The sequence below is a fragment of the Armigeres subalbatus genome, chromosome 3 (genome assembly GCF_024139115.2).
Source record: "Armigeres subalbatus isolate Guangzhou_Male chromosome 3, GZ_Asu_2, whole genome shotgun sequence".
Classification (NCBI taxonomy): Eukaryota; Metazoa; Arthropoda; class Insecta; order Diptera; family Culicidae; genus Armigeres; species Armigeres subalbatus.
In genome coordinates, this window is record NC_085141.1 from 82,613,528 (window position 1) to 82,640,177 (window position 26,650).

The window sequence follows — 26,650 nt, forward strand, 5'->3', positions numbered from 1 at the left end:
TAGTTATAATTCAGTCATTATTATTGAAGTCTGACAAGCATCTGATTTATTTACAACTTTGATTTTGTACGGTGGAACTATAATGTTCAATACATGTTTGGTGTAACTGGGCTAGATTATTTGAACCGGTGCCAGCGAAAGTGGTACATGTTACATTGAGTAAATTTTTCAGGAGACGCATTTTCCCAAAAACATCGAATAATAAATTCATATTTGCAAATTTTTGCAACTAAACTGTATCAACATGTTATGACTGATGTGCCTAAAGATAGTAGTGAAAAATAAGCGAAGTTTATGACAAATTTCAAGTTTATTGGATCAAATTGCACATGTACCACTATTAATGGGAACAAAAGGAAACAGAAACCGAAAAACGTTGACAGTAGAAATGGTACATGTACATTTTTGAAATCATTCTGAACGGCAGTAAACTATCTTGAAATTCAAAATAGGATTGAAATCTGTTGTGAAAACAGTCATGTTGCTGAATTTTCTTTTAAATAAGCTGATTTTAGTGGGTGGAACTGTACATGTACCACTTTTCTGGCAACGGAATGGCCATTGTGATATATACCAGAAAATAAAATGTGCATATCTCCAGATTTAGTTGCCAAAAATCACTTTTTCGTTATTCCCTTACTAGATCTTTGCAAATAGAAGCCGTTGGTGTAAAAAACTTAAAATTGACAAAAATGGTTTATGTACCACTTTCGCTGGCACCGGTTCATTTGGAAAAATGTTCTCAAAGAAAAAAAAATTCGCAAATTGAATAAGATATTAGAAAGAGATGATCATTTTTGCAAAAAAAAAAAGATCTCTTTCTGGCAATTACTGAAACAAATCGTCAATCCTACGAAAAAGTCGAAAGATGTCTATAAATAATGGAGGCCATAGTGATCCTATTCCAGCCACATCATCGTATATAGGAGATACGATGTCCGAGATCCGATTATGGATTATGCTCAGAATATTCCAGGTGAATGGAAAAAAGTTTAAAGATGATGATGAGAATTCCATAGTTCTAACCTCAAGACGATGCATTTAAAATAACTTTTTGGGTACAGATAATAGTTGGAACAACTGACATTCTATGTGCCGACGACATGCTGTTTGCTTGCTGCTTGCGCTTATCGACTTCTGTTTGGTGCTGTAAAGTTCTTATACCGTTGCAGAAACGATCAGTCGCATCTGGTGCTAACATGTTTCTGATATACTATTATTCTCGGACTTTGCAACATGTTTATAACACTTTTCTGATGTCATAAGTTGGCTTTCATGAACTAAACAGTGATGATCAAAATTATTGACATATCATTCACATTCTGAATAAAAAAAATGAAATTGTAATTTACTCACATAATGTTTTCTGGTCACAGATAAACACACATGAACCGTTTATCGAATCAAGGACTAACAGTATCGTGTTTTGTACACAACAGCTTCAAATATTTATTTCAACATTTACCCAATGTAAATCTGTTATAACTGATATCATATGATATGATATCCAGCTCCGTAAAATATTGCAATCGAGATTTCTTGCTGAAACTGCTCATATGTCTGTTAAGAAAACAGGTAATCTAGTAAAAATTCCAACACCAGATAAATTTCAATAAAATTTTAAATACGTTGGCTAAAGCCTGAAAATAAAAACGAAGACTTGAGAATTTCTTCTAAAGAAATAGAATACGAAAAGATTTTTTTAGGGAAAAGTGTTATTCTACAAGCTGAATCAGTAATTGCGAAAACAAAGCCTGTGTCTTTTTACTTGTCCTTTGATTGCATGGTCGCTGGGGCAGTGCCGCGTCGCAGTTTAACGTTCATTGAGCACAACCACAATTACTGCTTAGAAAGTAGCCATTTTTGCATAAATATTTTTTAGAAAATTGTAATTTGGCAAATTTAATGAACCTGTTTTTCAATTGACGCTTAGATGCTCCTATAGTTGTATTTCTGGAAATAGTTCTGGGAAAATTAGTAAAATAATTCCAATGTCTTTTTACAATCATAACTGATGAAGGCTAACACGATTTTGCCTGATATCCAAATGAAGTCGTTAAAATGTCCTTGATAGGACTGAAAATCGATTCTATCTACCTTCGGCATGGTCCTTACCAAAGCTGCACATCGCAGCGGTAGGCTACGGAAGGTCCTTTTCAATCGCAATTTCCATATTTAGCTAATTAACAATGACTACAGTGAGCTTAAAAAATGCTTAAAACATTTAAATTTTCACTCGCTTGTATTGACAACATAATGAAGCCAAAGCTACCATTTCATTTTGAGTTGTAGGAACACTTGTGAATGTCACTGTACTAATTTCAATAAACAAAAAATGGCTGAAAATTTGAAATCTCTGCAGATAAATCACAAGATTAAAACATTTACTGCTGATAAATACTCAATTATTAACCAAAAAACGCAATAAGATCTGGAATAATTCACAGAGCTATATTGTATGCCTCACTAACAGGCCAAGAACAAAATAATAAATTTATTACTAACACAAGTTTATCATCAATTAAACGAATTTCGTCGGGGCGTTTATTATTTGGAAGCAAAATGAGTATATTTACCATATACTTTGAGTCGCACATACTTTTAGGGCATAATTATGATATTATATCATATTTCATTTTTATCAGTTGAATGTTTTCCTTCAATTCCTTCATTCCACAATAGTTAGCGTCAAGCTTATTCATATTTTATATGAAAGCTACTTTCCATTGCGAAAATGACAGCGCAACAAAACAAACTGTTTTTGTGTTTCTGTTATTTCTATGCAACCTAGCTTCAACTATTATAATATTTCTATGTTTCAAGTAAAAGTCAAAAATTGGTTGTGATCAGGTTGAGCTAACTATAACGTTTGAACGACAGATATGTTTTATAATAGCTCCACCTATTGCGCTTTTTCAGTCGTAATTGAGTTGTATGTAGCAACTGACAACTAAAATTGGGAAATGAAAGTCGTCGTTAAGAAGTTGCATCAACTTATTTACGATCAGATGTGCTACTTGGGAATGTCCAAACAACATTCTCCAACAAGATAACGAAGTACCACGACTTGGCGAAGGAGTTGAAGCAGGTAGCGGCACCTGGAGGACGAGCGTATAATTCCGGTTGTTATCTCAGCAACCGGAATCGTCCCGAAATAAATTCTGAGATCCTTAGGAGAGCTGAAACTATCTTATAACCTCCATAGCATCTAAACGACAGTGATTCTTGAAACTTGTAGTATTGTAAGAAGGTTCCTGAACCACCATAACTAATACATCCGGGGCAAACGTTTATTATGGGATTTTAAGTCTATCGGCGAATGAGATCCACAGAGAAGTGCCAAAACTCTATAACCATTGCTTCTTTTACAGATATTTAAAGAAGGCTTACCTAATTGTGAAATACTACACAAAATTTGTAAAGAATCTATTTATTAAGAGAGTGCTGAGTTTTTACACATTTTGGTAGGTTCTTACACAGAATTGTAGCAACATCTAACAATCGCTGTTTGAGTGTATAATGTAAACACTTCCTTCAATTTTTTGTTCATTTCAATTTATTTGGTCGGATACACGTATCTCAGATATGTAAACAACTGGCACTAAGCCAGCCCATGCTTCAAAGAATTTCATCATCTGCTAATATGATAGATAGAACTGTTGTGTTTCTTTCTCTTTTGAATATAGAAATATAAGTAAACCTCCCACGGACAGTTACAAATAAATCGATGCACAGAAAAGTTGGTCAACAAATACTTGTTGACGCAATATAATGAATAATATCTCATCAAGAGAAAGCCCACAATCAATAACAAACTATCAATGTTGAAACTTTTACTCGCTCACACCGCTTCTACTTGATGCTACTGGCAAAGCGTCTAATTGTCCGCAGCATGCTTTCCGCCTGTGTATTTGTCGAATCCCGCAGTAAAGCAATCACCTCGGCAACTCCTCCCGGCGGTGCCCCACTGGATCGTTTAGCCAGAATCGCTTGAATTGCCCCCGCACAGGCTCCCCTTTTACCTTCCCAGTATTCCGGATTGGGATCCAACTTCTCAAGGGTATCGAACGCTTTTGCTGCCACCCAAAACTCGCCCACCCGATAGCTGTCGTTGGCGATGAGCTGCAGAAGGGCAAACGCTTCTGGGGTTGAGTCTTTCGTTAAGAAAATGTTCCACGCTTGGTCTGCGTGGCCAGAATGAACGTGACATTTGGCCAGAACCATGGCGTACGTATGGTCTGTTTTGATTGAGATGTCATGGATTTGAAGGAGCAGCTCTTCGGCTTCCTTGTAGTATCCGGTGGCGGCTTTCGCTTGAGCATAATTGTAGTTAAATACGTCGTCGTTGACGAAGTAGCTGCGAATTGAGTTTAGATAAACAAGCACTTCTTCAAATTGACCGTAGAGGAAGAATGCTGAGGCCATGCTTTGCCGCCCGGGGATAGTGTCGCATTCCGACGCTGATCCTCCCACCAGATGAAGACACTGTTGGGCATTCTTCAGATGTTCTTTTGATCCAGTTTCTTGTCCAAGTGCGGCGTGCACTACCCCCTTCAAAATATATTCCTGAGGGACTGATGGTTGAACTTCTTTCATAAGTTGATGGGCTTCTTGTATCTCGCCCCGTCGAAGATGATGGATCGCCAGATTGAGACGAGCTTCCGGAACAATGTCGATTAGTTGAGGCAGCACTTGAAGAGCACCTTCACCATTGCGGAATACAACCAAATTATGCTTGATCAAATCAGCACCGAACGTTCCATTATCGACAATGTTTTTAATTTCTTGTTCAGCGGCTCTCCCGTTGAATAAGCGGAAACGATTGCACGCTTTCAAATTGATTGCAATCGTACTATCCCCATGTTGGTTCAAATACAAATCCAAAACTTCCTGCGATATGTCATAGTAATCAAGTTTGTAGTAGCAAATAGCAATATAAACGTTCAAGGCGAGCAGATCCTTGTTATCCAGCAAAACTCGCTTGTAGATATCAATCGCTTCTTGATAGTGCGATCGCAAGTAGTGCATCCCAGCCAGACTTAATTGGTCTTCAACGACATCTCTCAAGGACCCATGTAGTTCCATCAATCGATCCTCCTCGCTCAACTTATGCGCCAAATGAAACAACAATCGTATTTTCAAGGGGTTTTCCGGAAGCTCTTCAACCAATTTTTGCGCTTCCTCATACATCCCCAAATAGAACATACAAACGCACACATTCAGTGCCACTTCTTTTTGCGATTTGTCATGGGCGTACATTTTCTCATATTGCTGTAAGGCGTCCTTATAGTCGCCAATGTGGAAATTGCAAAATGCGGTCCATAGCTCCTTCAGCGAATCGGACACTTCGTCATAGTCTTTTGAGCACTGAAAACAGTTTTATTTGCATTTTTATTAAGTTTGTGTACCGTTTTTATAGCGCAAAACCTTTACCTGTAAAACAGTTTTAGCCCCCACGTAGTCACGGCGAAGAAGGAACTCTTCGAAGCTGGGAATGGCAGCGGTTTTTGAGCCGCTCGATCCTGCCGAATTTCGGTTTCCCTTAGCTGATTCCGACTTTGTGCGTGACAGAATCTAGAAACAACAGGCATTAAATTTGAAATATTATTCAATGATTAAATACTTTTAACACGTACCATTCTTAATTAACTTTAACTTTAATTTACGATGCCGCTTTTAGAGCGATTGTAGGCAAGCAAATGTTTGGCGCAGTAGTGCACATGGTAACGATGGCGTTTGCGCGGTCGTGCAGAATGTTTTCCCCCATAAATTAATGTGTTTGTCTTTCTATTACCCTTGTGTACAAGCGGGCTGTCGATCCGCGGGCTGTTGATCGACACAGCTCGACGAATTTTGGTTTGGGGAAAACAGTACAAAACGCACTCATGGAGTAAAATGGCCCAATTCATAAAATGACTCATATAATCGTCGGTTTTCAAATATCCTTCACTAATGATGCTTATTACGTTGCCAATATCACTTGATATAGCTAAACAATAACTATCACCATCCTTCATTATTTTGATGGACACCCTATCTTCAGGTAACACTATAAGCACCATCGATTATTTTCATGCAAGTGTGTTATGTTGAACCACCTTTAGTGCGTTTTGCACGAGGTTTATGTTTTAAACAGAAAGTAAATAAGAGAAAGAAGTTGGATCACAATCCGGAATACTAGAAAGGTAAACGGAGAGCCTGTGCGAGGGCAATTCAGGCGATTCTGGCTAACCGTGGTTTGAAAAATCGCAAGGCGCGTCGGGACGACCGCTGGAAAATGGATTGTGGTTTGGAAAATCACAAAGCCCATCTGGAAGACCGCTGGAAAACGGATTGTGGTATGGAAAATCACAAAGCGCATCGTGATGACCGCTTGAAAGTGGATTGTGGTATGGGAAATCACAAAGCGTGTCGGGACGACCGCTGGAAAATAGATTGTGGTATGGGAAATCACAAAGCACATCCGGACGACCACTGGAAAATGGATTGTGGTTTGGAAAATCACAATGCGTGTCTGTCAAAGCCCGTCCGGACGACCGCTGGCATATTGGACTGTGGTTTGAAAAATTACAAAGCGCGTCAGGACGACCGCTGGAAAATGGATTGTGTTTTTGAAAATCACAAAGCGCATCGAGACGACCGCTCGAAAGTGGATTGTGGTAGGGAAATCACAAAGCGTGTCGGGACGACCGCTGGAAAATGGTTTGTGGTTTGGAAAATCACTGGAGACCACTGGGAAACGAATTGTGGTTTGGAAAATCACAAAGCGCGTCGGGACGACCGCTGAAAAGTGGATTGTGGTGTGGGAAATCACAAAGCGCATCGGGACGACCACTGGAAAATGGATTGTGGTTCGGAAAATCACAAAACGCGTCTGGAAAACCACTGGAGACGGATTGTGGTTTGGAAATTCACAAAGCGCGTCAGGACGATGGACGTGGATTGTGGTATGGAAAATCACAAAGCGCGTCTGGGTGACCGCTGACAAATGGATTGTGGTTTGGAAAATCACAAAGCGCGTCGTGAAGTCCGCTGGAAAATGGATTGTGGTTTGGAAAATCACAAAGCGCGTCGTGAAGTCCGCTGGAAAATGGATTGTGGTTTGGAAAATCACAAAGCATGCCTGGGAGAGCGCTGGAAAAGGGATTGGGGCTTGGAAAATCACAAAGCGCGTCGGGAAGACAACTGAAAAATGGATTGTGGTATGGAAAATCACAAAGCGCATCGTGGCGACCGCTCGAAAGTGGATTATGGTATGGGAAATCACAAAGCGTGTCGGGACGACCGCTGGAGAATTGATTGTGGTATGGGAAATCACAAAGCACGTACGGACGACCACTGGAAAATGGATTGTGGTTTGGAAAATCACAATGCGTGTCTGTCAAGGCCCGTCCGGACGACCGCTGGCATATTGGACTGTGGTTTGAAAAATTACAAAGCGCGTCGGGGCGACCGCTGGAAAATGGATTGTGGTTTGGAAAATCACAAAGCACATCGGGACGACCGCTCGAAAGTGGATTGTGTTATGGGAAATCATAAAGCGTGTCGGGACGACCGCTGGAAATGGAATGTGGTTTGGAAAATCACTGGAGACCACTGGAAAATGGATTGTGGTTCGGAAAATCACAAAACGCGTCTGGAAGACCACTGGAAAACGAACTGTGGTTTGGAAAATCACAAACCGCGTCTGGGAGAACGCTGGGAAAGGGATTGTGGTTTGCAAAACCACAAATCGCGTCTGGAAGACCGCTGGATATGGATTGTGGTTTGGAAAATCACAAAGCACGTCTGGAAGAGCACTGGAAAAGGGATTATGGTTTAGAAAACCGCAAAGCGCGTCGGGACGACCGCTGGAAAATGTATTGTGGTTTGGAAAATCACAAAGCGCATTCAGAAGACTAGTAGAAAAAAGTTTGTGGTTGGGAAAATCACAAAGCGCATCTGAAAGGCCGCTGTAGAATGGTGTGGGATTAGGAAAATCATAAAGCGCGTCTAGGAGACTTCGAAAAAAAAGGGTGTCAACTAGAAAATCCCAGGGTGAGTTTTGATTAAAATTGATTAAAATTAACTTAGTTTGAAATTTATACAATTGACAGTGCACATAAGACCACAAGTTATGCTTATTCCAACGAAATCTGAGTGATATGGAGAACTATCATATGCTACAAAGTAGTTTGGAAGAAATAGAAATTAGAAATATATTGAAGTTTATTTTGAAATTCACTGACTTAGTGGTCATAGCAGGATTACCCGTTGGATCAGATATTCGAAATTTACGAAGTTAAAAAAGGTTGCCAGCTTTTACAAAACTATTAGTTTGGAGTTGTTGGCTATTAGTACTAGTTAGCAAAAGGAATCTGTGCCAAAAGGTCGAAGGTCAAAAGGTCGAAGGACAAAAGGTCGAAGGGTCAAAAGGTCGAAAGGACAAAAGGTCGAATGGACAAAAGGTCGAAGGACAAAAGGTCGAAAGAACAAAAGGATAAGAAATGAATTGGGAGTTGTGAGTCAGATGCAAGATGGAAGTAGTGAGCATAGATAAATGAGAAGCGAGAAGTGAAAAGTGAAAAGTAGGAAGTGAGAAGTGGAAAGGAAGAAATAAGAAGTACAAAGTGGCAAGTGAAAATCTGATGTGAGAAGTGAGGAACGGAGAAGTATAAAGTGAGAGGTAAATCAGAAGTGAAAAGGAAAATAGAAGAAAGGATCAAATATATATAGTAGGAAAGAGAAAGGAAGAAAGAAAAAGAACAAAGAAAGCAAGAAGAATGAAGATGGAAGAAGGAAGAAGAAAGATAAAAGGAAAATAGAAGAAGGAAGAAAGAAGAAAGGAATAAGGAGAAATGACATAATGAAGCAAAACAAAAGAAAAAAGGAGAATGAAGTAACAGAAAAAGAGAAAAAAGATAGAAGAAATGAGGAAGAAAGAAGGATGAAAGAAGGAAGAAAGAAGGATGAAAGAAGGAAGAAAGAATGAAAGAAGGAACAAAAAATAAGAAAGTAGGAAGAAAATCAGGAATCAAGAAGGAGGAGAAAGAAAGAAGGGAGAAAGTAGGAAGAAAGAGGAAGAAAGAAGAAATAAAAAGAAAGATGGAAGAAATAAGAAATAAAGAAGAGATAAATAAGGAAGAAAGAAGAAAGAAGGGTGAACGAAGGAAAAAAGGAAGAAGGAAAAAAAGGATGAAAGAAGGAAGAAAGAAGGAAAAAATAAAGAAAAAAGGAGGAAGAAAGAAGGTGGAAGAAGAAAAAAGAAGAAATGAAGAAGAAAAAAGGAAGAATGGAAGAAGGAAGAACGAAGAAAGAAAGAAGAAAAAAGAAGGAAGGAATGAAGAGAAAAGAAAGAAGGAAAAAAGAAGGATAAAGGAAAGAAGACATACGGAAGAAAGGAAGAAAGAAGGATTAAAGAAGGAAGAAAAAAGAAAAAAAAGAAATAGTAAAGAAGGAAAAAAAGGAAGAAAGTAAAAAGAAAGAAGGAAGAAAAACAGGAAACAAAAAGGAAGAAAAAAAGGGGAGAAGAGAAAGAAGAAAGAGAGAAGAAATAAGGAAGAAAGAAGGAAGAAAGGAGGAAAAAAAGAAGAAAGCAAGTAGGAAGAAAGAAGGGAAAAAGAAGGAAGAAAAAAGGTAGAAAGAAGGAAGAAAGATGAAGGAAGGAAGGAAGGAAGAATAAAAGAAAAAGAAAGAAGTTAGAAATAAAAAAGATGAAATATGGAAGGAAGAAGGAAGAAAGAAGGAAGGAAACATATGAAGTAAGTAGGAAAAAGAAAGAAGAGAATAGAAAGGAAAAGGAAGAAGATATAAGAAAGAAGGAATAAAAAAGAAAGACCTTTTGTCCTTTCGACCTTTTGTTCTTCGAACTTTTGACGCAATTTTTTTTGTCTCGACCTTTTGTCCCTGATGCTACAGAAATAATCTGATTGTGGGTTCAGATGATCTCCGGGATGTGATTCTATCATGAGGGTTATATAATGTTCCTATAATAACGAATCATCTTTGCCGGTGATTCTACCTTGATTATAGTGGGTAAATCTGTTTGCAGAATCCACTACTCCTGTAACATTATCAACGAGGTCAAACACACCAGAATCTGTTGCTTATGATAGTGGCTTTTCTGCTACTTCCGCAATCTCACATATACGGATTACATCAATACTAACCAGTCGGTAAACAACTTGACGAGTATCTTTCTCTGCTGACCAGATCTAAAGGATTCTCTTCGACCTGAAATACCGTCTACGCTGTGAACGTTCGAAAAGTCGATCTAAGGACTTTGTTTACGTCCACGCTTTTTAGGAATACTCGGAAGGACCCCGAGTAACACACTTGTCATAAATAGGTTTCTGTGATTCATATGGAACTAAATCTAGTCATATTTGAGTTGCTGCAACCAAACTCGTCTAAGCTGTGCTACTAGGGACATATGATGGATTTACATCCTTTCTTTGCGATTGATCCTCAGAAGTTACAAGTTGCATGGGCTACCATAGTTGACGATGGTGTTGCATTTGCTGATTGCGATGTTGGTATCGGATTATCAAACTGAATCAAGCAAATGTAAGCTTACATTTAATCTATTCTAAACATAAAAGTGGCTTAAGAAAAGCGCAAGCAAAAATTCAACTCTTTTTCATGCCAAGAATTTACTAATGTGGATATTTACTTATATACATACATAATACATTGTATTCAATTCCTCTCCGACTTTACATTGTTTATATGAAAAATTCACTGGGAAAGTGTTCAGGGCATACGCGCAAAATAAAACTATTGGAATTGTATTTATAACATGTACTTTTTTAGACCATATAGGAGAACTGTACCGGTTTTGGCCATGTTCCTAATTTGGCCAATTTTGCGAATAACTCCAAAAATAAAGCAATTCGCAAGTGTTTTATTAGCTCCAACAAGAGATATATCCCTCACGCTTCAACGCTGCTTTTAACTGATCGATTATTTTGGAAAAATATGTATTTTTCAGGGTTGGCCAAATTAGGCACTAAGTTGGCCAAAACCGGTGCACTTCCCCTACCTATAACAAATTTTTGCCTTATTCGTACGACAAAGTTGTACCGAAAGGCTACCATTTCAGCCGTAATGTAGGCAATTATTTATTATGTGTATCACACTAAGGCGAAACCTAACGATTGAATCGAGGGAAGCATCGTCACCGCTAGGTGGTGTAATCTGGGTTTTCCGACTTTATAGACAAAATTATATTGACACATCGTTAAATCCAACCATTCCAAATTTCGATCGTAGAAATGCTTTCAACTTTGTGAGCTGATATCCAACGTCGAGTAAATTGTTTAATCCAGTTTTTCGAATTGAATGGAATTGTTTTTGAGCTTCCTTTCAGCTTTCTCAAAACCCGTTGAACTAAGCGGTCATGATTCTTATTGAATTTGAGAAAAGTTTTCGCAATATCTCTATTGGTTAACATTTTTTAAACACTACGTATGAAAATCGACTATTAACGCGCAATGATTTGTAGGAAATGCCATTATTTTCACGTTCTCACATATCATGTGCAGAAGTTACAATGCTCTCAATCATACACAAATCATCATTTTTTCACTGGTTATACTTCTGGGTAATTTAAGTTGTAAAAGAAATGCATGCAATTTGATAATCCAAAATTCATTGATTTTATTAACATTAGTTTAAGAAAAAACTGTGCTTCACATTTGCCCGCAGGTGATACAAATTGAATAAATTTATAGTTCACTTACGGATTTCTCAATGTTCTCTTCCCCGGACTTTGCTTCGTGTTTGGCTGCGACCGCGGCCACTTCCAACAAATCTTCATCCAGTTTTCGGTCATCTTGTAGCCTCCTAGCTCTTGGTGCGACTGGTTTATTGCAGGCCCTAATGAGGTGACCAACGCCACCGCAATTGTGACAGGTCATATTGATTGCAAAACATCTTTCCGCTGCGTGGTAAATACTATTGCACCGCGTACAGCGTTGTGGCACTTGAGAGCTCGATCCTCGCCAGACTGTGCCTCCTCTTGCTGGTCGCTGTCCTCGTCCTCCACGCAATAAAGATCGTTGGTATGGCGTTCTACCGTAGGCGGGTGTCGAGTTACTACTAGCATACCGCGATAGCCCCTTCGATGATTCTACAGCGTTTACCGAAAGTACATCGGACTCCGTGACTGCCTGCTTTTTGGACACGTACTCCTCATTTAAACGGATTGTCTCAATTTCGCGAACTTTATCGATAAAATCCGCGAGTGAACCTTTTCGGCTCATCATCTTGAGAGCCGCAATTCTTACTTCCTTGTGCTTCGCTTGTTCAGCTACAGTACTTAACACCTCTTCAAACTGCTTTTCTTCTGCATACTCACACTGCTTCGCTGCAAGACCCACTGTCCCGATGAACGTCAAATCCGACTCCTTGGACAACTGGTTCATACGAACCAGCTACCGACGTTACAGCATAACGTCTGACGACGACGCAAAATATGCTTTGAGGCGATACATTGCGTTCGAAAAGGGGCGCATTTCTTCATTGGGAGCCGCACTTGTTGATTCTGTTGCCCAGTAGACTTCAAGGAGTTTCAGCCCCGCCTTGACCTTGAAAACGACGAATTTGGTCCCCTCGTCAGTTACTCCTGCCAACTTCAACGAATTTACTAATAAATCTTGCCACGCGTCAAAATCAAGTCTGGTGATGTCTTCACCCTCAATACTCGGCTTACATTCTGGCATGTTAATCGATGAAATGGAAATTTGATTCATCGAAGTCATAAACTGTGTTAGTTCAACCGTTGATTCATTCTGCCGTCTGTTTTGGAGTCTTGTACTGGATGGCATATTCTCGAATACAACGCTGTTCATATCCCCACATTCGCTTCTGGCTGACGATAGGCTGACTTGCAATGATCAGATTGTTTCTTGAGCCTTCGTCAGGTCTTCCGTTAGATGAACGTTACTGGAATTGGCTTCGGATAACTCTCTCATAGCCACATCCAGTTTTGAAAACTTCTTCTTCCTGCAAGGGAAACATTTTTCGCTTTTGCTCTTGCTTTCTTCTTTTTCACTTTTTTTCATAAAATGAAATCACAAGTTTGACAGAACCAATTAAACTTAAACCAAAGTTTCGGGGTACAGCGATTGTACTACAGATGTCAAGTTGTTCCCGGGATGGTACCCCTATAAATAATTGTTTCGAACAATCCAGCAACAATCCACGTTGTAGTGATATCTATATTTTAAGCACGCAGCCCCATAGTGCTCGAGTATATACGAGCATATACCAAAATAACTAATAAGTAATGCAATTGTGTTATAATAAATAATAAAAAAAAAATAGGTTTATCTTTAACCTTTTACGCCATAATCGAGAAATGCTCCCAAAATAAGTAAGTTTGACAGAACCACCTGAACCAATTTTTCGGGGTACACTGACAATATACTGGAGACGTCAAGTTGTGGGGGGGGGGTGGTTTCCATATAAGCAAGATAACCTAATTGTGGAAGGTAACTTAGCAGGCGTGATCCCCAGAGCCCAATCCCCCTAGCAGGCCGCAAGGGGAGATGGTGAATGTTTACAAGCAGTTTTGCGAGGAAGTCCAGACGAAAGTGTCATAACTCAAAAAAAAAATACATACACATACATCGAAAGGGACATAAGGTCGAAAAGACAAAAGGTCGAAAGCTTGAGCTTGAGCTTGATTGACTGCTCGTAGTTGCTACTCCATTATGACCAGATCAGCTTTTCTTGCACAGAGAACCAACAGATGTTTGCTTGGGACTAGCACACATCTTCAATGTACAAGTACTGGTGATCATTTGTTAGGTCCTACTGGCGTCTGCCACGTCAGAATGCAAGACAGTGTAGGGAAGGGGGAGGAAATGATGCAATCACTCGCCCACTGCAAGCCGAATGTACCTCTGCACTTGCCACGAGTTCATACGGAATTTATTGGAATTTTTGGGTTAGGTTCGAGAGGCAAAGGTCCGTCTTGGTTAACGAGCTGCCAATGTGATAGATAGGAGAAAGCAACTGATGGAATTTCTAATTGGATGTAAGAAACGGGCTTTTATAGTTCATTTCCAATTCTAGCAGGTTACTGCTAGACTGCGGGACAAAAGGTCGAAAGGAACAAAAGGTCGAAGAGGACAACAGGTCGTAAAGGGACTGAAGTTCGAAAAAGGTCTAAAAGGAATAAAAGTTCTAAAAGGTCGAAAGAAACAAAAGATCGATCAAGAACAAGTTGATAACAAGTTGGGTGTATTTCAAAGGAATTTGTGGAATGCATTTTCCTTCAAGCAGAAAGTAATACACTCATCTCATCAAAGTTGAAGATTAAGCAGTTTTCAAAGAAGGAGTAATTACTATAAAAAAATGTTACGAATACCTAGATAGTTCCGTAAGAGATAAAAAAGATTGTTGATTTAAAAACATGTATTGTGTGAGATTGATTTTCTCCGTTGCAGTTTCTTGTCAATTTTTACCTTTTGTTCTTTTCGACCTTTTGTCCCGTTTGACGTTTTGTCCTTTCGACCTTTGGTCCCTTTCAACCTTTTGTCCTTTTCGACCATTTGTCCCTTCGACCTTTTGTCCTTCCGACCTTTTGTCTTTCGACCATTTGTCTCTAACCCGCCCTCGTTAGCCTAGCGGTAAGATGCGTGGTTATGAAGCAAGACCATGCTGAGCAGTGTTGTGCAGAATCATTATCAGACGACAATTTTCGCTTAACTTTTCAAAAGGACCTAAGTAACATTTTTTTTCATGAATTAATTTGAATAGTGCAATCAACAGAAAAACATGAAAGCTTTCGTTTGCACTGATCAAATTAATTCATGAAAAAAATGTTACTTAGGTCCTTTTGAAAAGTTAAGCGAGAATTGATCGCAATTTTTTACGTGAAAACAGTAGGCGAGTTATCGCCGACGACAACTTCTCAAATTTTGTACACAAACGATAATAAACACAGAAATTTCATTCAAACACTAATCTTTACTAATGTCAGCTAATTGTCAACAGTCAAGATACAATTTTCAAACGTTTACCATCCCTGGTGCTGAGGGTGGCTGGGTTCGATTTCCGATGCCGGTCTAGGCAATTTTCGGTCTAGGCAATAAATTGTCTCGACTTCCCTGGGCATAAAAGAATCATCGTGCTAGCCTCATGATATACGAATGCAAAAATGGTAACCTGGCTTAGAAACCTCACAGTTAATAACTGTGGAAGTACAATGAACACTAAGCTGCGAGGCGGTTCTGTCCAGTGTGGGGATGTAATGCCAATAAGAAAGAAAGAAAGAATTATCGATACCTTGGTTTCATCTCAAACTGTGTCACAATTACACGAGTTTTTTATGCCCGATCTACTTGAAAACTGAAGTAAGCAATTATCTCCTACCTCAAACAATGTTCTCTATCGGAATAATCAAAGTACTACTTATCCTGCCCAATTGATAGAGAATCAATTTTTCAAGAGGCATTCAAATGGCATTAAATAATGATGGTTGGTCATTGAATCATCAAATTTTACTTGCAATTAAACTGAAAAGCGCACATGGTTTTCATAAATCACGCTCAATCACCACTTGATTAAAAAGGCACTCAATTACTCATTTGCTCGTTGCAGTTGATTCGAATATTCCGCCCAAATGTAATACAGTCAACTCTCCTAGCAAACGGTTACCTTCTACATCAATACTTTACTGCATAAAGCATCATTTAGTGAGAATCCCAAAGCCAAACGCTTTTGGCTGATTTGGGTTGAGAATATGCTCAAGTGCATTCAAATTGGCGATCTCAAGACTGCATTGGAAAGCCATAAGATTCCTATTGCAGCAAATTCATTTTTGACATATTGTAGGCGATCCAACTGTACACCGAAAACTTAATGCTCGAGCAATCATGCACCACTCGAATGATTTCAGCGCATCCCATTCACATCCAGATGCACGTTGCAAGGGTTCGCTATTCCGCTGTTCGATCAGCAGTGTGATAAATTGCAATTTAAAGAGTTTTGTGCAAACGCTCCTGTCCCGTAAAGCAGAACCGAGAATGCATTCCGAGCGCTACTAAGAAAACCACAGACAACCTCTCTGGCGACGAGAAAAACTGTTTGGCTGCACTTTGCCAACTCTTGGTAAAACAAGCGAAACGGAATCGAAAGAACATTGCAAACTAGCCAAAGACGGTCGTCGGTGGGTTCGATCGGATGGTTTCATCCTCTCGACTGCTTCGGTGTCAATTTATTTCCGTTTTATTACGGTCCATTAGCGCTATTTTGGAACGCCAAGCTACAGGAGGACAGCCGCCGCATGAGATCTAGCTGCTAAAATGTGCTTCTTCCAAAACATACTTGCATTGAGTAGGAACCGGATAGTAATTTATTTCCTTCGAACCTAACTTTTGCCGCCAGATAACGTAGGACTACAACTTTTTGTTGGAAATGAGATCCAAGCTAGATTATTGTCCTTGACATCTGCAGCTTGAGCATTTTCTGTATGCAGTTGACTTTGGAAGAATTTCATATTAAAGTTACTCACAATCAGTATTTTCTCCAACTCACAACGCCACTCATCGGCATCGTTACTGATCTGGTTTTCCTTCTGAGAATTCAACGAAACGTCGGGATTTGATGATGAGAACGTCGCAGACGCAACCTTACCTCACACCGCTATCATTTTTTACCTTCACAAAAAGTAACAAATGATACGATGATGGGATGATGTGTAAGTGCTGTATAAACACTCCTTAAAAAAGCCTAACAACAATATTGAAGAAAGCACCCAATCATGGTTGCTTTTGAGCGAATGCTTCCTCGATATCGTAAACAACTTCGTACAGAAGGGTCACATTGCCCTTTACACATTTGTAGCACATTGATTGGCATAAAGTGTCAGGTTGAGTAACGAATGTGATGGCCAATAAAACCTTTCGAATGAATTCAGAGTAATTCGAATAGAAAATAATAAGAAGTAAGAAGTAAAAAGATTATATTAAAAAATGGCTTTTTCGCATCGGGAAAACGCTGTTTAAAATCCACTCTCCCGCGCCGGAAGGGAACCACCGCATTGTTTCGTATTGAAAATTGGCCCAATCGGACTATTGGCTTTAGAGTTATGGCTAAAATATATTTCTTCACAAGAAAAATTCTTACTCACTTTTTAGGCACTAATCTTAGTGGATTTGCTCGCAACAATATAATAGATAATAGATAATAGATTTGCCAATTCAAAATATACTCGATGCATAAAAAATACTAGTTGTTTGTAACATTTTATATTTATGGCCGCCCTTCTATGGGAATGGAACCACTGTGACCGTTCCGATATGAGTAGCCAACGAAAACTTTTTTTCTTCGCTATGACCCGTAGCGAGTCCAACATCAAGCCATCGACGATCCCCATCGTCGTCATCTGCGCCATTTTCCGCAGGCGCGCGCGCGTCTTATTCTCAGTACCAGTTCGGGACCAACCACCACGGTGCACGCACCGTCTAGGCAATCGTCATTGAGCAGCAATAAAGCGTTTTGGATCAATAGTAGTCCACGAGTGAACTCCGCCTTCGCCGCAATTGGCACGGTTGGCGTAATACCATCATTTCGCTGGTGGCTCGCCGGTACAAAGGGTACCGTGAGTACATTAAACAGTCCGACTTTACTCCAATCGAACCAAATTTCCTGGAGGCGTAGTCGAAGTTGTACAACATGTTGGAGCGTGTGTCCCTAATGTTCATAGTCGACAGGCGTCGCTAAAATCGAAATCCGGTGAGGTTTTAACCCTCGTTCCCTGTATGCTAGACAGGTAATTTCCCTACTAAGCTACGAAATACCACCATCGTTCTCCGCAGCTCAGTGCGCAGTTGCTGACGAAGTATGTGTGTAGATGGGGTTAGGGACAAAAGGTCGAAAGATAAAAGGTCGAAGGGACAAATGGTCGAAATGGACAAAAGTTCGAAAGGGACAAAAGGTCGAAAGGAATAAATGTCAAACGGGACAAAAGGTCGAAAGGACAAAACGTCGAACGGGACAAAAGGTAAAAAAACAAGACATAAAACACAACATGTCGAAAGAGACAAAAGGTCGAAATAGACAAGAAACAGAAACGGAGAGAATCAATCTCGCATCAGAGTTGTCTTACACAGTTGGCAAAACTCTGCTCTTTTATTTTTCACAATTTTAAATAATTAAATAAAATTCAATCAGTGAGTACAACTAATAGATGGAGCACGCGCACATCAAATACACCAGCGTGTATTACACGTCGGTATATTTTCAATGCGCGCGCCTGCGTGCACTCATTGAATAAATTTTATTTAATTGTTAAAAATAGGGAAAATAAAAGAGCATTTTTTTCACCAACTGTGTAGGCCACTCTGTCTCGCACAATACAAGTTTTATTCATTTTCTAAATCAACAATCTTTTTTATTTGTAACAGAACTATCTAGATATGTATAAGTTTGTTTCATAGTAATTACTCCTTCTTTGAAAATTGCTCATTCATCAACTTTGATTGATTGATGAGATTAGTGTGTTAGTTCTGCTTGAAATTAAATGTATTTCACAAATTCCTTTGAAATACATCCAACTTGTTATGAATTTGTTCTTGATAGACCCTTTGTCCAGTTCAACATTTAGTCGTTTTCGACCTTTTGTCTTTTTCGACCTCCTGTCCTTTTTGTCATTTTGTCCTTTTCGAATTTTTGTCCCAATCGACCTTTTGTGGCTTTCGACCTTTTGTCCTTTCGACCTTCTGTCCCTTTCGACGTTGTTTTTTCGACCTTTTGTCCTCTCGACCTTTTGTCTTTTCAACCTTCTGCCTTTCGGCCTTTTGTCCTTTCGACCTTTTGTCTTTCGACCGTCGTTTGTCATAGATTCGTGTAGATGCCAAACAATATGTGGAAAAGAGCTAGTTCCGAGAAAATGATTTGTAAGAGTTCGGCTAATGTTGGGAATTTGGGCTCATCAGTACCCGCTAAGCTACGGAGGACGGTAGATATATTTATAAAATCTACGATAAGATAATTACACAAGCTCAGATACGGTCCGAGGGATCCTATCAATCTCGTCCCATCGGGCCTCAGCGTCCCCGTACGAAGAGCAACAATCCCCTCTCAACGTCAATAGATCCACCGCACCACTCCAGCTGCTATGGATCGTTCGTTAAGCGGTGGCTCACCGAGGCCGGAAGCAACGTCTACCGATCAGTCTAGATCGGTATTTATGACTATACACCTTTCACCCAGATTGTCATCGATGATTGATTCCCATTAGTTGCAGTGAGCGTGCAGTGGCCTCTTGCAGTTACAATCGCCTCCATGACTATGATCATACTACCTCACGTGACTGATGCGGCCGATTTATGACCCCACTGCGATAACATCGGAATCAGAACCACGCCTGGACCCATAACCTGTTGGATTAGATATAAAGGAATCGCCTCACAAAGAAACAAAACAATATTGATGTCGCTAGTAGCTTCAGCTCTCTTCATTTTAACAATATATTCATAACAATATTCCTTAAGCTACCCAAGAGCAACTACAAGTAACCGGTGATGCCTGCTTCCTACACATCTGCCATCTACGGCGAGGAATCGCACACTACCTGATATTGTTATAGAGCAGTTTCTGTTACTTATGTACGATAACGTCAAGTAAGATTTTGAGATACTGCAACTAAATACAACTGTATTGTGCTGCTCTGGGGTTCTTTCATTACTCGGAGTACGACGCTCACTTAGTGTTTGTGGATCAATGACCTCAGGAGAGGGCATCCATTGTACATCCCCGTGAAGACGATTGCGGATTTATCCCGGACGAAGTGAGGTGAGTTAAACTTGTCACGACCAGGCTTGGCGTTGGTCATGATGATCAATAGGGCACTGCACGGAAAATTCTCTTTCTATTTTGTTCTTCATAAATTTTGACATTTACTGGCCTTGTTGTTTTCTAATTTCTTTACAGCGAGAAAGAGACAAAGCAGCCCATGCAGTGCCCCAAGGTATGCTTAGTTTTTTCTACTGTTCCGTTTGATGACGACCGTTAGCAACCATAGCTCCTATCCATAAGCCATAACATCGCGACCAAGAAACCACAGGTAACCATAACCATAAAGAGCTGAGCAGAATGGATACGTTTGCGTACGCTTGCAAAACAGCACATTAGCAGGATGAGATCGCTGTTATTTTGCCTGTCTTGGTACAGTGATCACCACTTCACTATCCAAGCCGTTCCTGGTTGGACGTTAGACAGAATAACAGCGAATTCAAAAATGCTTGTTCTCTCATATGACCCTCTGCTAATTTTCAGTTTCTATTCATTTCACACTTGCTGCTCGCTTGCGGTGTCAATCGAATCTGTATCTTCATTACTTTCATCCACTCTCTTTCGCTTTGAGTAGTATAATTATCACCAAAAAAAAAACAATAAATTAATTTCGAGCACTTGTCAAGAAACTAATCAATGTCTGCTAAGATAAGGATCAATTAGAAATAAAAATTATTACAACAAAAAATATTGAACGAAACATATACTAGAGACTCGAACTCAGAACCTCAACGTAAACGCTACCATTTGTACCAATTTTGGTCCGTGAGGGTTGTGCTCTATAATGCTATGGTACGACAAATAAATAATAGGTAACTTTGCTTTCATGCCATGCTGCCCAAACAACGCGGTTTCGCAATTAAACGAGCCTTTCATTCATTTATTTAGTTTACATCTAAACATATAACACTGAATCAACAATTTGACGCAACAATACACGGTTCGAGGCCGCATCTCTCCATCCTCGCTCGCAAGCATGTACTTTGTCTTTGACGCATTCACAACCAGTCCAATTTTAGTTGCTTCACGTTTCCGGCGAGCGTACAGTTCTGCCACCTTTGCAAATATTCGGCCGACAATGTCAATGTCATCCGCGAAACAAATAAATTGACTGGATTTATTAAAAACCGTACCCCGGCTTTTACACCCGGCTCTCCGCATGACACCTTCCAGCGCAATGTTGAACAACAGGCACGAAAGTCCATCATCTTGTCTTAGTACCCGGCGCGATTCGAACGAACTGGAGGATTCCATGGGCCTATATAGACACCATGGGTTGCTATTTATTTTGTAACAAGCCCAATTGATTTGGTAGATCAATTGGTCTGAACTTCTGGACAACTTAGATTATCCGGCTTGGACATATCTAAATCGTAAATCCTGGCCTGGATGGAGAATATGGCTTACTATTGATTTTGTACCGACCTCAGTTGATTTTTAGAAGTAGAATACACGGTTTGGACATATCTAAATCGTGAACCATGCGCATAACCTCTTGACTTTTTTCGAGCCCAGTTGTCTTGGTACACCAGTTCGTCTGAACTCCAGTATGCTATGGAAATCTTAGACTATCCGGTTTAGCCATATCTAAATCGTAAATTATGCACATGGCCTCTGAGGTCCTTTTTTTTACTATTCGTTTATTTATCAAGGCTCAGGCGTTTTCTGAAAACTTTACGGAGCCAAATACAATTTAAATAATACAAAGGGATTAATTTAACATTCAGGAGAAAACAATCATTTTGTGGTCTTTCGAGAGCTCTTTCTCGGAGGGGCGCGCTCGGTGGATCCAGATGAAGCAAATTGTGCCCAACGCTGGCTCGCCTCTAGCTTCCGTGTTTTTTCCTTCATGACTACCTTGAAGTCGTTAACCAACTGCGAACAGTTTGCAATCCCGAACGTCCTTTCAATATGCTCATCGTCACTATCCGGTCTCTGCTTCTCGTTTACTTCCTGCATCTGACTTTCTTCTTATTCTTCTTGATGGTCTCCACCAGTTACTTCCTCTAGTTCTAAGATTACGTCTTCCGTTACATCCGTTACTTTCGCTTCTTTTACAATTTCCGACGTTTTCTCTGGTGGAATGTTGAATCCGTGTTGAGGGTTCCGATTTTTCCTCGAAGGGCAAGTGTTTTGACGATGTTCTATAGCTTGACATATAAAACACGTGTTCCTCAAACCGTCATGAAACAGTTTTACTTTTCGGAAGTCGACTTCAATTGTCAGTGGAATTTCCTTCTCCATTTCCATATACACACCCCTAACACCAGTGTAGACATGGTCCAAACCCAGGTTAGGAGGAAACTTTTCACGAATTGTACGTTGAACTTTTCCGAACTGGTTGAGAACCACTGTCAGTTCGTTGTCTGTTATCTCCGGTGGCAGATCAAATACCCGAACGTAACGAGAATTGTGGCCCGCTTCCATCATGCACACATCCACAGTTTTTCCATTAGCGTATTTAAACTTCCTTGGTCCGCATTTCTTCGAAGCGATTCTATCATAACTTCCTCGGAAATAAATTCGATGCGGATGCTTCTATTCTCCGTCAGTTTATATACTGCTTCCACATCTGACACATGACAGTCAAAACACTTAACGAATTCAGCAATCTCTAGCCACGACGGCCGAGGTGAATCGATGGTGAAACGGAATTCGACCGTATTAATAAATACCTCACTCATGACAATACTGTGTGGCCTAATTCCGCCGAACGAGCTATCCGTTGATTTGATCGCTTGTGTGCTGTCTTCCCGAGCGTGCAACTCCGGGCGTACCCGACAAAGAAAGAGTCAAAGTCAAATATTATATCTCACCCTCACAGATGCGTTTGTTTTTGCTCTTGTAAAGCAGAAAAGAAAATAACCCGACGATGCCCACTGGTGCAGAACAAAGCTATCGGCAAACAACTGAAACACATTACTAATAAATCCGGCAGAGAACATCTGTAGTCGCATGCGTCGTTTACGACAGATGCCGAGCAACTGCCTCTGAGGTCCTGTATGTACAACATGAGTTTCTATTGGCTTTGTATTGAACCCATTTGATGTGGTAGACCAATTGGTCTGAACTCCAGAATGATTTGGAGAACTAAGAACATCCGGTTTGGACATATCTAGATCGTATATGTTGCACATGACCTCTTTTTTGGTATCAATCGATCGACCAACTCTTTAAGATTTTTCCCAGCTATAAAAACTATGGATTGGAATGCGCTGGCCGTCGCCAAAAATACCAGTACTCAAGAGAAATATCCACGCGATGCTCAGACTATCGTTTCGCTTCTACCAGTGATTAGAAAAGCGCTTTGCGGAAAAAAAAATCTTTTCTTTCTAGGCGTCGATTGCGGTCTCGGATCAGTGGCGGTGCTGAACTTTTATTCTTAGCGTCTTAGCGGATTTTCATTCAAAATTCTGATTTTGCCTGTGATTGGAAAGACGCATTGTCGGTTCGTATCAGAACCATCATTTCACAGGAGGTTGAGTATGAGTGACGAATTTTCTGTCTTCACATTCCAGAAAAACTTTATGCAATTAGGAAGACATATGAGCTTACTCAACAAGCATTGGAGGCTAATAAAAAGCTTATTTCGCCACAATGTGGCTTGTTCAGCTAAAAAACTTGCTTATTTAACATAAATTGTTTGTTGGGTAGTAAGACGCATGTAGAGTTTTATCCATCCAAAAGAATTCCAATTTCTTTCTCATATAAATTTCTGTTACCTCTTCTTGAAAAGATTTTGCCTTCCTGGAATCTCTTAATTGATTTTCTGGAAATAGCAGATAAATCCCCCAAATTACCATTTAAAGGTAAAGAAAGAAATGCTTTCAAAATATCTGGATCGATACAGACATATGATATGTAGTATTTGGCTCTCACTTTTCCGAAAGAATTCTTTTGATAATTCTTTCAGAAAGGCCATGCATCTTTAAGAACTATGAACACGCTAGGTTTGATTAAATATACTCGCAAAACTCTGTAAAAACTTTAAAACACTTAAAAATTAAATACTTGCTGAGAAAACTAATTTTAAATCAGGATTTTTTAGAAATATGCCGATAAGCTAAGCATCTTGTATTCCTTAAGCTTAAACAATTAAAATTTCGCTTGTCATAAGACGAGTTTGTACAATCCCATTGAATTCCACCACTTAATTGTATCTTGACAGATACGTATTTCGACCTCAACAATAAGGCCGTCTTCAGTGTACCGTGCTTGACTCGACTCAAGTCGACAAAGTCGTCTTATGACAAGTAAAGACATTCCACTAAAAAGCTCAAAATAATTTTCATAATTAAAATTTGTCCAACATTTTATGCTGTGTCAATATTAAAACCATACAGATAGTCCAGTATGCCACTAGAACTTTCTTGATCCAATCCAAATTTTAGAAATTGTGTTTGTTTTCTTAGTCTGATGCTTCTATTATTTGTTCAATCAGCATTGCATCAGCATGGAATTACTGTTCCTACTCCAATTTCCTAAAGTAATGATATCTGGCGCTGGAGAATCAAGGGACCGTACTATTTTTCTTGCTTAACATTCCTATCGTAAGATATAGCAATTTTCGAAGTTCGAAAATTTGATAAAATAGATTCAATGCTTCGTAGAGAAAGATGTGAATGAAGAGAACTCATTCCTGGCAGTTACGTCTATATATGATTAGAGAGCTAGATAAGTACAATATTCATGCAAAGTGGCAAAAATTCTAGGGGGGGCTAATTAAGTTCTAGGTGGGGCTATAGCCCCCCTAGCCCCCCTGTAGTTACTTCAATGGTTTCAGATTTTCCCATTGTTGCGTTAAAAAGTTATTACAATTTGAAAGTGCGATTCGGGTCGTATTGACCCGAACACGTTAGCATGGTTAAGAATGTACTTGATGATGGCTAATACTTTTCGTAGCTTTTATGAACACACGATGAGCTGGATCGATTGGTATATAACTTTGTGGGTATCCGCGCCTTCTGTGAAGCAAAATGACAGCCTTTCGGTTCAACTTTGGAAGGAAATAACGAAGAAATAGTCTGTGACGTAGTCCTTCGACAACCAAGAGATAGTGTATGAGCTTTAGATTTTCTTCTATTCGTCGTCACAGAAAAAAAGAAAAGCAAAGTGCAACGGTCGGCAGTACTTGCTCAAATATTAACGGGTTTAGTGTGCCGTCAATAAATGTTTCCTATAATATGTTTAAAATGTATATCCTGATAATTGAAGCACGTTCCATAGTTCCTCGATTTCGATCGAAGAAGGTTGCAGTCAATTTGGATGTCAACATGCAACATCTCTTCTAGATTAATATATTGTCTTTTGCTTATTGCCGTACATTCCAATGATTGATGTTTACAGATAGAAGGGATACTTCATAATAAAGCCTGATGGTCTAACAAGCGAACACCAATTCTCATAGAGCATGATTGATATTTATGGTTTCCGGTATCGTGCGTTTGTGGTCTATTACCATGGTCTTCCGAATGACTTGGCTTATCGTTTGATGTATAACACCCCACGAAGCTTCCTGCAATCATAACTCAAATAACCCACAATGAACAATATTGATGTGCAGGGATGCTCGAATCGAAAGGTATTGGATAGAACATAGCATCAGTTGCATCATCCCTAAGTTCATTTTTCGAGTCATAGATAAAATTGCTAGATAAATGTTCTGACTTGCGGCAATAATTTTGGCAAACCGTTCTTTCCCGGGCGTTCCTCTTGTTCACGAGCAACAACTTCGTTCCTCAGGAACATATTGATATTTCTTAGGAAATATACCAGCAGCGCATGCTGCATCTTGTGCTTTAATAGTGAATCATCCCGAACCAACCTCACGTAAAATGACATTCCAAACCAAACACAGGTAAGACATCGTGCCAATATTTCCACTGTTGCATTTCAATTATCACTATGGAAGAAAGTCATAGGCGTAAAAGCAAACTGACTATCCTACGCGTTCGTTACCCTTTCTTTCAAATCCGGAACAGGAGTTCCATTTTCAATGGAAGGGCCTTAGCTCAGACGTGACATTCATAGACACGTGTTTAATAGCGACTGTGGTACCAAATAGAACAGGGTAACCGGGCTAGCGAAGGAGCTGAGGATACATTGAAACATGGCACCTACTGCACATTATGGAGGCCACACTGACTGTTGCTCTTTGCTGAGTGTTTGATATCGCGATGGAAATTATGACGTCCATGCACGTTCGACGTCTTGTGGAATGTACAGATAAGGGAAAACAATTATGATTAGCTGTCTTTTTTTTCGGCATTTATTTATCTTCTTACAACAACCTCTATTATACAACTTATCAAATACATCGGGTTCTATTTATGAACGGCAGTGTTACATTTTTGCGTTTCTCGTACAAAGCAAGGGGCAAAGCCTCGCTGATCACTATTGAATTTGATAACGATCGACCATTGCGTTTGAAAGTTTTGAAGAAAATGACGAAGGGAAACCTTTCGGCATACAGACCAATTTGCCTGCGACAGAGCTGGTAAGTTGCTAGAGAGGGCTTACACAGAGTGTGCTAGTTGCTTATCTAGCAATCGGTATGGGTTCCGTAAGGGCCGTTCTACCATCGAAGCGATTCGGTTGGTTACGGCTAAAATAGCGCGTGGTTTTAATATGTACTGCGCATTGATAACATTTGATGTACAGAATGCGAACAACGCTAGCTGGACAGCTACAGCTGACTACCTGCATCACTTGAGGGTTCCGGATTGCAGAATACTGAAAAGTTATTTTCAGAACAGGGTATTGATATACGACACCGAGACTGATCAGCAATCGATTGAGATGTCAGCAGGTGTTCCACAGGGATCGATCCTAGGACCGGTTCTGTGGAATATCATGTAGTACGATG

The 26,650-nt window shown here is 39.8% G+C and overlaps 1 protein-coding gene and 1 long non-coding RNA gene across 2 annotated transcripts in view; both read right to left on the bottom strand.

Moving 5' to 3' along the window:
• The window catches only part of LOC134220747 (uncharacterized), a 150,877-nt gene that overhangs the window by 69,058 nt on the left and 55,169 nt on the right, over positions 1-26,650 (bottom strand). The window lies entirely within an intron of this gene.
• On the bottom strand, positions 3,675-12,404 carry LOC134227829 (intraflagellar transport protein 56). The gene is made up of 3 exons (XM_062709510.1): positions 11,721-12,404; positions 5,434-5,574; positions 3,675-5,367 (listed from the first exon to the last, which is right to left on the bottom strand). The coding sequence occupies exons 1-3, from the start codon at positions 12,402-12,404 to the stop codon at positions 3,853-3,855; spliced, it is 2,340 nt and encodes a 779-aa protein (XP_062565494.1). The 3' UTR covers positions 3,675-3,852.

Bases quoted from the DNA above. Each gene is read 5' to 3' on its own strand.
- LOC134227829 (XM_062709510.1), bottom strand. From the start codon at position 12,404: ATGAACCAGTTGTCCAAGGAGTCGGATTTGACGTTCATCGGGACAGTG. The intron at 5,575-11,720 runs GTAAGTGAACTA...TGTTGTTTCTAG, and splicing joins AAGAGAACATTGAGAAATCC to ATTCTGTCACGCACAAAGTC. The intron at 5,368-5,433 runs GTAAAGGTTTTG...AACTGTTTTCAG, and splicing joins GGGCTAAAACTGTTTTACAG to TGCTCAAAAGACTATGACGA.